General features: G+C 40.7%; 1 protein-coding gene across 1 annotated transcript in view; it reads left to right on the forward strand.

Annotated features, from left to right (window-relative positions):
- ptprk (protein tyrosine phosphatase receptor type K) overlaps positions 1–12141 on the forward strand; it is a 124999-nt gene that overhangs the window by 29391 nt on the left and 83467 nt on the right. Inside the window, exons 2-3 of the mRNA XM_030781213.1 lie at positions 370–492; positions 8981–9252. Coding sequence (XP_030637073.1) covers positions 370–492; positions 8981–9252 — 395 coding nt within the window. The remainder of the gene's footprint in view (positions 1–369; positions 493–8980; positions 9253–12141) is intronic.

Here is a 12141-nt window from a genome sequence, read left to right on the forward strand (position 1 = left end):
ACTTGTCAGTTTCGTGCACACGATACATTACCCAGAGGTGAACCGATCTCAGTCATCAGAGGACGATGTAACGGAGGAAATTCGGAGAATAGTGTCATTAGTTTTTGTCCAATTTATTTTCCTCCCCAAACAAACAACACCCAAGGTCACAATGAAGTTCCCAAACTGATAAATAGAAACGTAACAAAATTGAACAGTTGTAACACAACAATAATATGAGATGATTTCCTTTCAACCTAGTTTAGAAAGCAGTGGGGGCTATTACCCATTATTTGGGACAAGTTTCATAAGGCTAGCTTTTGGCAACTGCACTTGGCAGCATATGAAACTTAATCAATAAATCTTTCATATTTTGTCTTTAATCTCTAGGTGGCTGTACCTTTGACGACGGTCCAGCTCAGTGTGACTACCAGCAGGATCCTTACGATGACTTTGACTGGACTCATGTCAGTGCACAAGAAGTGCCCTATCTATCATCAGATCTGCCTCAAGGTGAGAACCAAACGACTCCCTCTCTGGGTCTGTTTCTTCCCTCTGTCTGCTAACAAAAAGACACTGTGGTACCACCAATAAGAGGTTCCTCTCTCCATTTTATGCATGGGTGGGGGGATCCACAAAGAACCTCCTCAAGCAGAACTTTTCAACCAACCAATCTCTTTAACCAATTAAAGTTTGTGCAAAGCTTTGAAACACAACGATTGGCTCCCAAACCTCCCATTTATCTCAGTGTAGCCTATGACGTAATCTGGAAAGTTTTTGGCAATCAGACTCCATTTGCTGATGTAAATGTGTTCATTATCTAATGAGAGCAGCGATTGCGATCATACCTGTGGCAGTACATCAAGTGTAAAGATTGAATTACAGGTTAATGGTACGACAGAGCTGATAGGTAAGAATTCCTCATGTTCTAGATTACTGGAATGTCAACCGCTCGTGAAAGTCATGAAAATGAACCAACAAAAAATAGGTCAGCACCAAGAAACCCTAAAATGATTCTTCTTTACTTTTTTTAATTACAGTTTAAATGAGATGCTTTTAGCGAACAGTGGAAGATTAAGTAGTTTTTAAGCATAATATTAATGCCTTTACTCAGAAGAGTTAGTGGGGCTAGCTTATCGCGCTGGCGCAAGAACCATTTGTTTTGCTAAGGTAGTGCTGAAACAATAGTCAGGTAAAAGCACATTAATCTTGGTCTTTTTTGTCTCCATTACCATTGTAACACAGTCTTTATTCCAGGCTTATATTTCTGGGGAGAGAAAAAGGACTTTTTTTTCATTTACGAAGAAGAGAGCTTTGCTCTATGTTGGGGAAAAAATGGTTATTTTCAGGCTGTAGACTGTCACACATGGTGCAATTAAGCTTTTCTGTAAGAACAGACAAGGCCAGGGCCTGCTAAATGGAGTGCGCGATTCTGCTCGACCTTCCTTAGTCACCTTTCCGTTGCTTAATCACTTGTTTTCAGACAAGATGATGAGGGTAGAAAATTAAAGCATTTCACTTTCAGCTAAATTTCCCAATTAATATGTTATTAGGTCATTAATCACGTAAGGGAACAGAGAGAGGGGCCCTTGGTCTGTCGTCACAGCAAGGTTACGTACCGTTCAAAAAAATGTTCGCTGGCACCAGGGCCAGACGTTTGTTAAGTCTGAGAGTAATGGTTTGTGGTGTGCGCTTCTTTCTGAGACAAACTGTGCCTCAAAAATCAACTCTTTTATCAGTCAGGTTTCCAACACGTCAGCAGGAATGCGTGGAAAAGGCTTCTTTTTTAAACCTGATGATTCTTTGCTTGTCTTCCATCTGTCGTTAATAATTCCCAACTCCGGACAATTTGGAATGAATTCACACACCACAGTCAGATGTGTCTTTGAGGATCCTTATTTAACATGTGAACTGCAATGAAAGTCATATGATTTTATATATATATATATATATATATATATATATATATATATATATATATATATATATGTGTGTGTGTGTGTGTGTAACTATGTATATATATATATATGCAGTGAGAGAGAAAAGGCCAGACAGACAGAAATAGAGAGAGAAGGACAGACAGACATAGAGAGAGATGCTGGAAAGAAAGAGAGAGAGATAGAGAGAGAGAGAGAAGAAAAGAGAGGGAGAGCAGATGTTGCTGTACTCTAATCTGCCGAAATAAGAGAAACATTAGTTTCCTCCTGTTTGAATATGCTTTGCTTTCATCACTGGGCCTTTTCCTGAACCTTTTGCAATCATGAAAATGTTTCACTAATGACAAACAAACTTGTCTGCGTTTCTCAGCTATTTACCATAATCACCATCATCAGCTGAAGCAGACAGTCAGCAATCTTTAGAGTTTTCTGGGAAAGCCATTTTACAGAAAACCCGTTTAGGATCTGCAGTTGCATTATTTACTATGATTACAAATCAAAGTCTGGCCATGTCTTCGGGCTGCATCAGTAAAAGGTAGAGTTCTGTTAGACTTTTTTTTTTTTTTAAACAGAAACTCATTTCTTCAACTCGAGATAGAGAAATAAAAACATGATTAGCCCACCTTCCTCCAATCAAAGAGAGAAAACTAGAAAATTCCTCCTTAGTGAGTTTGAGTCCCTGGTGGTTTCACTGGAACGATTTTTATGATAAAACAAATGAGGGGTAGTATTTTGGGGAGCTCAATTAAGTTCTTTTATACTTCACCAACGAGTGGTCTGAAAATTTCACAGAAGATTTGAACCAGAACAGCTATTCTTGGAGAGAAAAAGAAAAAAATCTGAATTTAAATACTTGGAGTTTCATGCAAGGTTTAGTGGATACCTGCTTTGAGGAAAGACAAAGAGCTTTGCTTAGCTCCCATCTCTCAAAGTTAGGTGGCGGTGGAATCTCATGCACTTATTGTTTTAGTTCCTTTAATGTTTCCAGCTTTTGGTGAGAAAAACTGTACATGGAATAAAAGGTTATGATAGAGAACACTTATATTGCATGCTCTCTATTCACCAGAGAGATGGAAAGATACCATACAAAGGAGTAGCTACAACTAAGATAAAAGTTTAAACAACATTAATTTCACCCTGAGGTCTTATCAACCTCCCCTGAATTTCATTTTGTTTTATGGACGTGTTTCAAGGACATCAAAATAAAAAAAAAAAATTTTCTTCGCATCTTTCCCAGAAGTTTGAGTTCCCTCCCTAGGAGATGACTAAGACCAGTCTGAGCTGAAATTGCCATTTGTGAAAACATCTGTTTAGAATGTGCAACAGTTTGACAATAGACTTAAACCTGACAAACTGGCTCTTTTTGTCTAAGAAAATATAGCAAAGTTTTATCGCTTTATAAAGCACCTGGCATATAGGTTGTTCATCCGTTAACTGTTCTGCTGTTGGGTTCACTTGCTGGGTATCCATCACTGCTGTGTTAGTTCATTTTTGATGCTGCGTGCACAGGGTTCAATCTGCATTAGGTTGTCCTGTATGTGTAATCCTCCTTAGGTTGTGCCCTGTATGTGTGTGACAGTCTTCCCTCTAAAGCAGGAGTATCTCTTCCACAGAGCCGACATGTCGAGCTCCTCGTCTCCCAGGCTCCTGACGATGAGTTTATGCCCTCTGACACTCAAAACAATTCCCCCCTCTCTCCTTATGTGGGTCAATGCAGTGTGCATTAGGGACATGGGTCCTGGTTTTTCCACTTGACTGTAAAATTAGGCTAGCCTTAAAGAAATGGGCCTAGCATGGTCGAGCTTGATGGAGGTTTTTGTTGTGGTGTGCCGAAAGAGAGAGAGAGAGAGAGAGAGAGAGAGAGAGAGAGGGAGAGAGAGAAGAAGGAAACAAAACAAAACAAAAAAACCTTGCTGCTCGTCGTTTGCGTGGCGTGTTGTTCCACGTTTCTCCCTGCTGGCACAGATGGGTGACAGCCATCTTGTAGAGTGGCATTTTGTCTTGTAACAGCCATCTTGTGGAGCACCACTGTGACAGCATCTGTAGAGAGAAGATACTTTGTTTTGATTGGAACTGACATTGTTCATTCAGTTTAGCCTCATGTTTACACGGGAAGAGTAATGATTCCAATGAATCTGTTTATGTTTGTTTTACTTTCTCCGTGACAGTTAATGTGCTCAGTCATAGCCTGAAAATTGATATGTATCACTTACAGATTTAGAGGTTAATAATTAATTCAAACCAAAATCAGCAGCTAATAAATCTCTTTGTCACAACTTGTTTGGTTCCAGGTTGTTCTCATATTCTGGAAGGGACTGTCCTTGCTGGTATGTTTGAGAATAAAAAGAACTCTTTGTCTGGTTTTCTCAACCAGACATTTGTTGTCTGTGTGTATCTCAGCAGGGGAGAGGAAGAGATTGACTTCAACGGTGGTAACAGATAAAACACATTTGCAGCCATGCCAGTGAAGCTGTGGTCCATTTGGTAAACAGCATTTGCATTTGTAGTTGATTCAGTGAAGGGGCTAGAACGTTGGGCAACACCTGGTGAATTTCTTTAAACAGGCTGTGTATAGAAATGTCTCATGAATGTTTCATTTCTTAACTGTTAGGTTATCTGTTCTGTCAGATCTGTGTGTCTGATTTTCACCCCACTGGTGTTAATCTATTGTGTTATCTTAAAGATTTAGATCAGTCTGCACATCAGTCGCTCTAGCCCCAAAATCAGAAACATTTTAAGCACCAGCAAGACGCATAGATATCTTAAGATTGCTAAGAACATTGTTGGAAGAGGCTAATCTTTTTCGTATTGTTTCATAGTGTCAAATCCTATTGTGTTAGAATTTAGTCTCAGACCAGAAAAACAGGAATCCATTCATATTCTAGACCTCTGTGAATCACTGTGCTCTTTTTTTTTCTTTTTTTGGGTGTTGCCTCTGTTAGATTTAGGTGGGAGACATCACTGTCACTGCTTTAGCAGCTTGTGTTTCTTTATATTCCGTTTGGAGCCATTTGGTAACAATAAGCATTTTCTTTGGCGAAGATCTCTGGGTGCTGATCTCAGCCTAATTATTCCAGAAGTTTCTAATGCAAAGCAGATGTTAAAAACAATATTCCTATTCCTGTAACAGACACCCATCTGCATTTGTATTTGTTTTAATAGTGAGCAAGTATAATGACTTATGAGATATGACGTTATATGATTCATATAATTTTTGTAAAAGGAGATGTTTTCCTCTATGACTAAGAGCAGATATTATGATCAAGATGGAATAAAGAAAAAAAAAAAAGGCTCGGTCAAAATGTCAGTTTCATGGCTCTAGAATGGAATTTGGGGAAGATTTGCTTTGAGTTTGGATACTGTATCGCTGGCGTACTTTTGCATCATTGTTTCCATCTATTGTTTCCACCTTATTCTAGAATGTTCTTTGAAACTTCATTCTAAGAACTCTGATGAGCTTCACGACACTCTAGTGATTATGAAAATTCTGTTTTTACATGCTCTAGCAGTACTGTATTTGAACTGTGTCATAATTAATCCCAACTTCTCATTACTCATCGCTGCCAATCATAGCATTAGAGTAATCCTATGCATCAAACAAACACAGCTCCCCTTACCCTCTATGCAGTGCCCCAGGATTTTTGTGAGCTTTAAGGATCTTGTCTGCAATTGCCTCTCTCCAGGATTAGTAGAGACTACCAGCCTGTATTAGTACTAGCATATATTAGATTTATTTCAGACAGATGTGACGTTTTTTCTGTTCACAAAGGAATATCTGAGGGTCGCAGAACTGGTCACCAAATAAATACGTTTTTATGCTAACCCAAGTAAGACTGTCTTTTGTATGCTCCACACTCATAGCATTAAAAGAATATATATAACAACCGTAGACAGGAAAATGCGTCCAAGTGCAATGTTGTGTAAAGAAATTAAGAAGCTGTGAACAATAGTTATCGCCACAGGCCTCTTTCTCTAAATGTAAAGCAACTATAATAAATTCAAAATCAATAAATCAATTGTTGGAGGGTGTTAGGTAATCATAAAATGACTGAGGTAATGTTTAATGGAAGAGGGGAAATGGTTCTAGCTGGAATGATTTAAACAAAAGCCCTCATGCTTTTGGGGACTATCATATTTCAATAAGAGCTTTATCTCTACAGCAGGCTGATTGAAACAGATAGCGGTCTGGGTTTTGTGAAAGCACCCAGCGGACTGTGGTTTTTTTTTTTTTTTTTTTTTTTTGAGCAATCTATCAGCAGGCTCAACGCTCTGTCGTGACCAAGAGCTTCAAGAGCAAGGCATTATGGTTAGAGAAACCACACCTCATACCACTTAGTGCTCTTCACTGAAGAGTTGAGAAGTATATGATTTGCGGTTGCCCGCTGCTGTACTCAGCACAACGCCTGGCTTTTTCAAAACCTTAATTACATGCTTATTTTTTTTTTCTTTTGCAATGCATAGCCAAAGCTACACCTCATGCATGAAGACTTTTCTCGCTCTCTTCACTCACTCCTGTTTGAAAGTCAAACCCAGCTGGCTCCTGTAAAATCTCTCTCTCTCTCTCGCTCTCTCTCTCTCTCTCGCTCTCACTCTCTGTCTCTCTCTCTCTCTCTCTCTCTCTCTCTCTCTCTCATTCATTCATTTGTGGGGCTGAAAAGAGTTTGGACAGTGAAATCATTAATGAGCTTAACAGATTTTGCATTTGTGAAGAACAGCTGACAGGGAAATACAGAGCTTTCTACTTACCAGTTCAAAAAAAAACAACAACCAAAAAACAGAAACGAATTCGGTTTCAAGCCAGTTCAAACACTACGCTACATAACTTGCCAAAGGAAACATTTATGTTCAGAAATCAACATCCAAATGTTCTAAATTGGGCCCCTGAATTCTTTTGGTATGTCATGTTGTAGAGCCAACAGCCATCTAGTTGTTTTAATGGTCTTATATGGCTCTATCGATCTTTAGCTTTGACCCTTGTGGTTGTTTCTGAACAGAGCGATAAACGGATGACTCCAGGCATGTGGAGATTCAGTGTGATGGGGTTGGGGGATGTTGGCATCCAACTACACACCCCCATTGCAAACCCTCATCCTATTCTTTTACCTCCTTTTCCCACCAGGCTTTGTCATGCGCATTGTAGATGATCTCACCTGGGGAGGTTAGCACTTATCTGGGTGGTTTTTGATTTCCTGAGAAACAGATTAGTTAAGGGAGCAGCCTTTCAAATGGCTCTCAAATGAAACATCCAGATAAGGACTTGGTAATCAGAGAGAGACAGAGAGAGAGACACCCACACACACAAGGAGAGAGACAGAGAGGTAGTTGCAGTATTTGGAGTCTTGTTAGTTTAAGAGTGTGTTGAATGATGTTGGAAGAGTCAGACTATTTCTGTTATATCAGAGTGTTGTTTTAGACAGAGTTTGGAGAGCGGATTTTTTTTTTTTTAAATGTTACTTTCAGTACACACTGGCATCTTTGTCAGATATTAAAGACGTTTGCATAAACCCAAAGATGAATGCATTAGACGAATAAGAGCCAATATCACAGTATTTTGACTCGAGTTCATTCAGATTTAAAGACCTCACAGTTCATATTATAAAAGCCCTCATTTCCAAATGCTTATTTCTCCTGCATCTCCTATACACTAGCAGTCGTAGTCAAATAACGGCAGGTATAAGATACTGTCCAAAGGCTCCAGATTTTGAGGGAGAAAGGGCGGATTTTCAGATCTTTTGTTTGAGCTTCATGGGCTGAGAGATACAGAAATAATGAGTTGGGTGTGTTGTAAATGGAATTGCCAACAGCCGTTGGTTGGAGCTGTCTGGCACTTTCTTTTGTTTCTCTTGCTTTGACAGTTAGATGAACTTCCCCACGTCGTAGAGAAGTAATGCATGCGAGAAAAGTGTTTTTTTTTTGTTTTTGTTTTTTTTTTTCCTCAGACCTCATGTTTATTTTGTGCTTTGATGAAAAACACAGAGCCTGGAACTGTCAGCGAGAGGAGAGCACAGGGGTTTATGTTAGTGAGAGTGTAGCACTGCTTACGGCCCACTTGTAACAATGGTTTTCATAGTGAAAAGTAATAATAATAATAAAAAAAAAAAAACCCTCTAGCCTTCATCAACCAAACTGCATTTGCTGCCAAATGAAAAAGCTTTTTGCGTTAAATGAAGACCAAATCATAGTCCCCCCCCCCCCCCCCCCCCCCCCCCATGTAATATCTAGACCCTGCGTCGCGCTTCAATTATTTGAAAATGCACCTTCCCAAATAAGCTGTTGCGGCACAAAATCATATAAACGCAGCAGAGCTCTCGGAGTAGCCATCTGATGTTTGATCTAAATGAAAAATACAAGGCACAGACTGCGGCGTTTTGAAAAACTACGTCCCACCAGGCGGTTAATCTCCTCTAGTCATAGTCGCAGAAGCAGAACGCACGCACACACAGCACCAACGGTGAATTCCTGTAAATGGTGGTTAACTCGGCAGTAGTCGCCCGGCTAGTCAAAAATTTGTTGGCGCGCTGTGACGTTTGGTATAACAAACCCAACTGAATTAATGGAGCTACCGCTAGCCTTGGCTTCCGTGGTAACGGTAGTGAACAGATGCACCGTCCTTGTGACAAATGGCGAGTGAATCTGGCCGCGGACAGACCTGATGTCTTGCTTTTACATGCAGGCAAGCAGTCAATCTGTGCTCGAATCAACATCAAGTGTTCATCAACTCTAACGGAAACTTCTTGAGTATTTCTTTATTTACGACTGCGCTCGTAGACTCACAAAGACTTTCTTATCTGGCCTTTCCAACTGGAACTATTAATTTTAATGAGATGACTACATGGTCAGGTTTTTAAAAGGTTTCCAGATTTGTTTCAGGTTTTTTTCTCATTCTCCTCGGCAGATATGGTTGTGATAATCTCAGAATTAAATATGCATCTATGAGGGTAATATTTAAAATTTTGTGAACCACATTACGGTCTCTATGGGGCGTATCAAAGATGCCCTTTGTATCCTCTGAGATGCTGTATAGCAATGCATCTCTTTTCTTTTTTTTGGTCTTTCTCTCACAGGGTCTTACATGATGGTGGACACCTCTCAGCATGATGCTGGGGAGAAAGCTCGTCTCCAGCTGCCCGTCATGAAAGAAAACGATACTCACTGCATCGACTTCAACTACTTACTGTACAGTCAGGATGGGTCCAGCCCAGGAACCCTCAACATCTTGGTGAAGGTGAACAAAGGCCCCCTGGCCAATCCCATTTGGAACGTCACAAGTCACACAGGGAAAGACTGGCTGAGGGCGGAGCTAGCAGTCAGCACCTTCTGGCCCAATGAATATCAGGTATGCAAATGACCCTGTTCAAATCTGCGAATCAAAGGTAATATAGATTCGGTCTCGTGAAATATTATAAAGCATAAGCTTTTCTTTTTGTGACTTCTATTTTTTTTTTTTTTTTAAATCTAATGTTCAGTAATGCAGAGTTTGTGCGTATGTGTGTGGGATGTGGAATTAGCAGAAATTTAAATGCTTGATATTTTTGTTGCTTTACCTTGCTGACATGTTCAAATTAGTCACAAAGAACATTTTAGAATAAACAATGGGAATTATAAAAACAAATTATGCAGAGAGCATATCAGGCATGCACAGTGATCTGCCTGTAGTAAACAGGGGCCTATGTTATTAGATTATTTACATTCCCAAAATGTTGTAATGATAGTGATTTGATCAAGTGGAAATATGTTCATTGCCACAGATTTCTAAATGTCATGGGGGATTGGTTTTATTACACAGCTCGGAAATGACCTCTCCTTTCTTCGTTTTGATTCTTCCTCAGTTTCAAGCTATGGTCTTTAAATAAATTAGTTTAAAAAAAGAAAATACCTAAAATAGCTCTTTTGATGAGGATTTGATGTGTTCTTCTCGTTGTGTCAGGTGAGTTTTAAGATGCTAATATTAGCATGCTTATAGCTGGAAGCAATCAGCATCATATACTCACCAGCCAAAATTTGAGTCCATAGAGTATTAGGCTTTGTACACTCATATTGTTTCCAGTATTAGCATCTGGGAGCCACCGCACAGCCAGAGGAATGCAGTAAAACCCACTCACTGGCTTTGTTTTAAGGTAGCAAGACAGCGGTGAAAGAAAGGCTACACTGGCTTAGAGTTCAGGTCACAGTGAATGGAACAGGATTCTGTTTGCCTCTCTCAGTTAGAGTTCTCTCTCATTAGTTAGAGGTCTCTCTTCGTTAAGGCTCTCTCTTAGTTATGGCTCTCTCTTAGAGGTCTCTTTCTTAGTTAGAGGCCTCTGTCTTAGTTAGAGGTCTCTCTCAGTTATGTCACAATACAAGTACAATTCAGTCATGCTACTTCTGATCAGATATGGTTTCAGTGAAATTTGTTGTAATTTAGCAATTGTGAATAACACTGAAGCACATGTTTTGGCATCCCTTATGCGTCACACATCATAAAACAAAAAGTAGTGTAGTTTTTTTTTTAATCTTAAAACCATCTTAAACCATTTTTACAGGACTTGTGGCAAGGTCAGTCTATGTTAGTTTTTTTTTCTGACTGAACAGCAAGTGAAGGTTGAAAAGGTCTGGTTGAATGGCAGTTTATTTGAATGTGAGTTTAAGAGTGAGGGATGGAGTGAATTAGTGAGTCAGCTGGTGGATGAGTATGAGTAAAAAAAGAGCCAGAGATGCTCTAAGTGGTGGTCAATAGCGGATTTAGCAGGGGAAAATGGAGAGAGTGGGCGCTGTCTAAACTGCTTGAGCATTATTGCCGTGTGTCTAGACAGATCAGCAGAACGGGAATAAAAGACCTATAACACACACACACACACACACACGCAGACACACATACACACACTCACACACACGCAATCACACATACAAACACACACACACACACACACACACGCACACGTAGTCATGCATGCATGCACACACACAGTCGTACACAAACTGACACACACATACATGCATGCACACAAACGCAGGCACTCATACGCACATGTGTGTACACACACAGATACACTCACAAGCACACACACATACATGAAGTCATGCACACATACACACTCAGTGTCACACCTAATTTACTTTTCATTCTGAAAAATACAGTGTTCACTCTTTGTTGCTCTATGTCCTGATCAGAGAGAATTAAGCAGTGTTCTCGTGTCTTTGTCCAGAGTGCTTGACCCTCTTATTGACATCAGTGTGCCCTCATTTACGCCTTTCTCTCTCTGCCTCGAGTGACAGGCCTGAATTTCTCTTCCACTCTGTGGCTAGATGGGGTCTGGTTTTCCTACTGTTCCACTGGTATGTGTGTTTGTGTGTGTGTGCCTGTGTGTAAGTGTGTGTGTGTACATGTTTGTGTGTGTGTATTTGTGTGTGTGCGCGCGTGCGCGCGTGCGCATGTGTATGCGCATGTGCATGTGTGTATATATGTGTGTGTGTGTGTGCGTGTGTGTATGCGCGCGCGTGTAGGCTTTGGGCAGAAACCTGTCAGATTTATCAGCGCTGACCGACATTCAGGAGAGCCGAGGAGAGCAGGGAGATGTTGGGTGTCTTGTGTCGGGACTCGGGCGGGCACGGGCCTGGGGAGAGCAGGATCAGGAGGTGGGCGTTGAAGGGCTAGCGTAGATACATATCACTTCATGCCATCTGAAGACAGCCTGACAACACCCCCTCACCCCCAATCCACCCACACCCCTCCTCCTCCTCCTCCTCCTCCCTCTGCTGCCACAAAGACGGCACTGTTTGGACTGGACGTGGGTGACAGTGGTGGTGCCACAGGCCTCCTCTGTGAAGACCCATTAAAGACAGGACGATATGACGGACTGGTATTTTTTCACTCCTCCTGCGAGTCTGGATGAAGACGAAGAGTGGAGGATGCGTGGAGAGAAAGTTTCACTGGGTGTATTGGGTTTATTTTCTCTGCTGGAGTCACACTGCTGAATGTCTGTTACTGTCAGTTAGCTGTTTTTTTTCGCTCTGCTCTTCTGAAGTGACTGAAAATATTGGTTGAAAGATTCAGAGCTCATTTTGGTTTGATGAAGAACGAAAGCTTGAAAAATTAATTGGATGTGATCCCAGGAAAGGTTGTGATTATGAATTTGTTAAACACCTAGTATCTGTGCTTTCTCTCCCCCCCTCCCTCTCTCTCTCTCTCTCTCTCTCTCTCTTTTTCTCCATCCATCCTCTCAGAATGTTTTATCTGATATGTGTC

This window comes from Chanos chanos, chromosome 8, assembly GCF_902362185.1.
Source record: "Chanos chanos chromosome 8, fChaCha1.1, whole genome shotgun sequence".
In the NCBI taxonomy this organism is placed as follows: domain Eukaryota; kingdom Metazoa; phylum Chordata; class Actinopteri; order Gonorynchiformes; family Chanidae; genus Chanos; species Chanos chanos.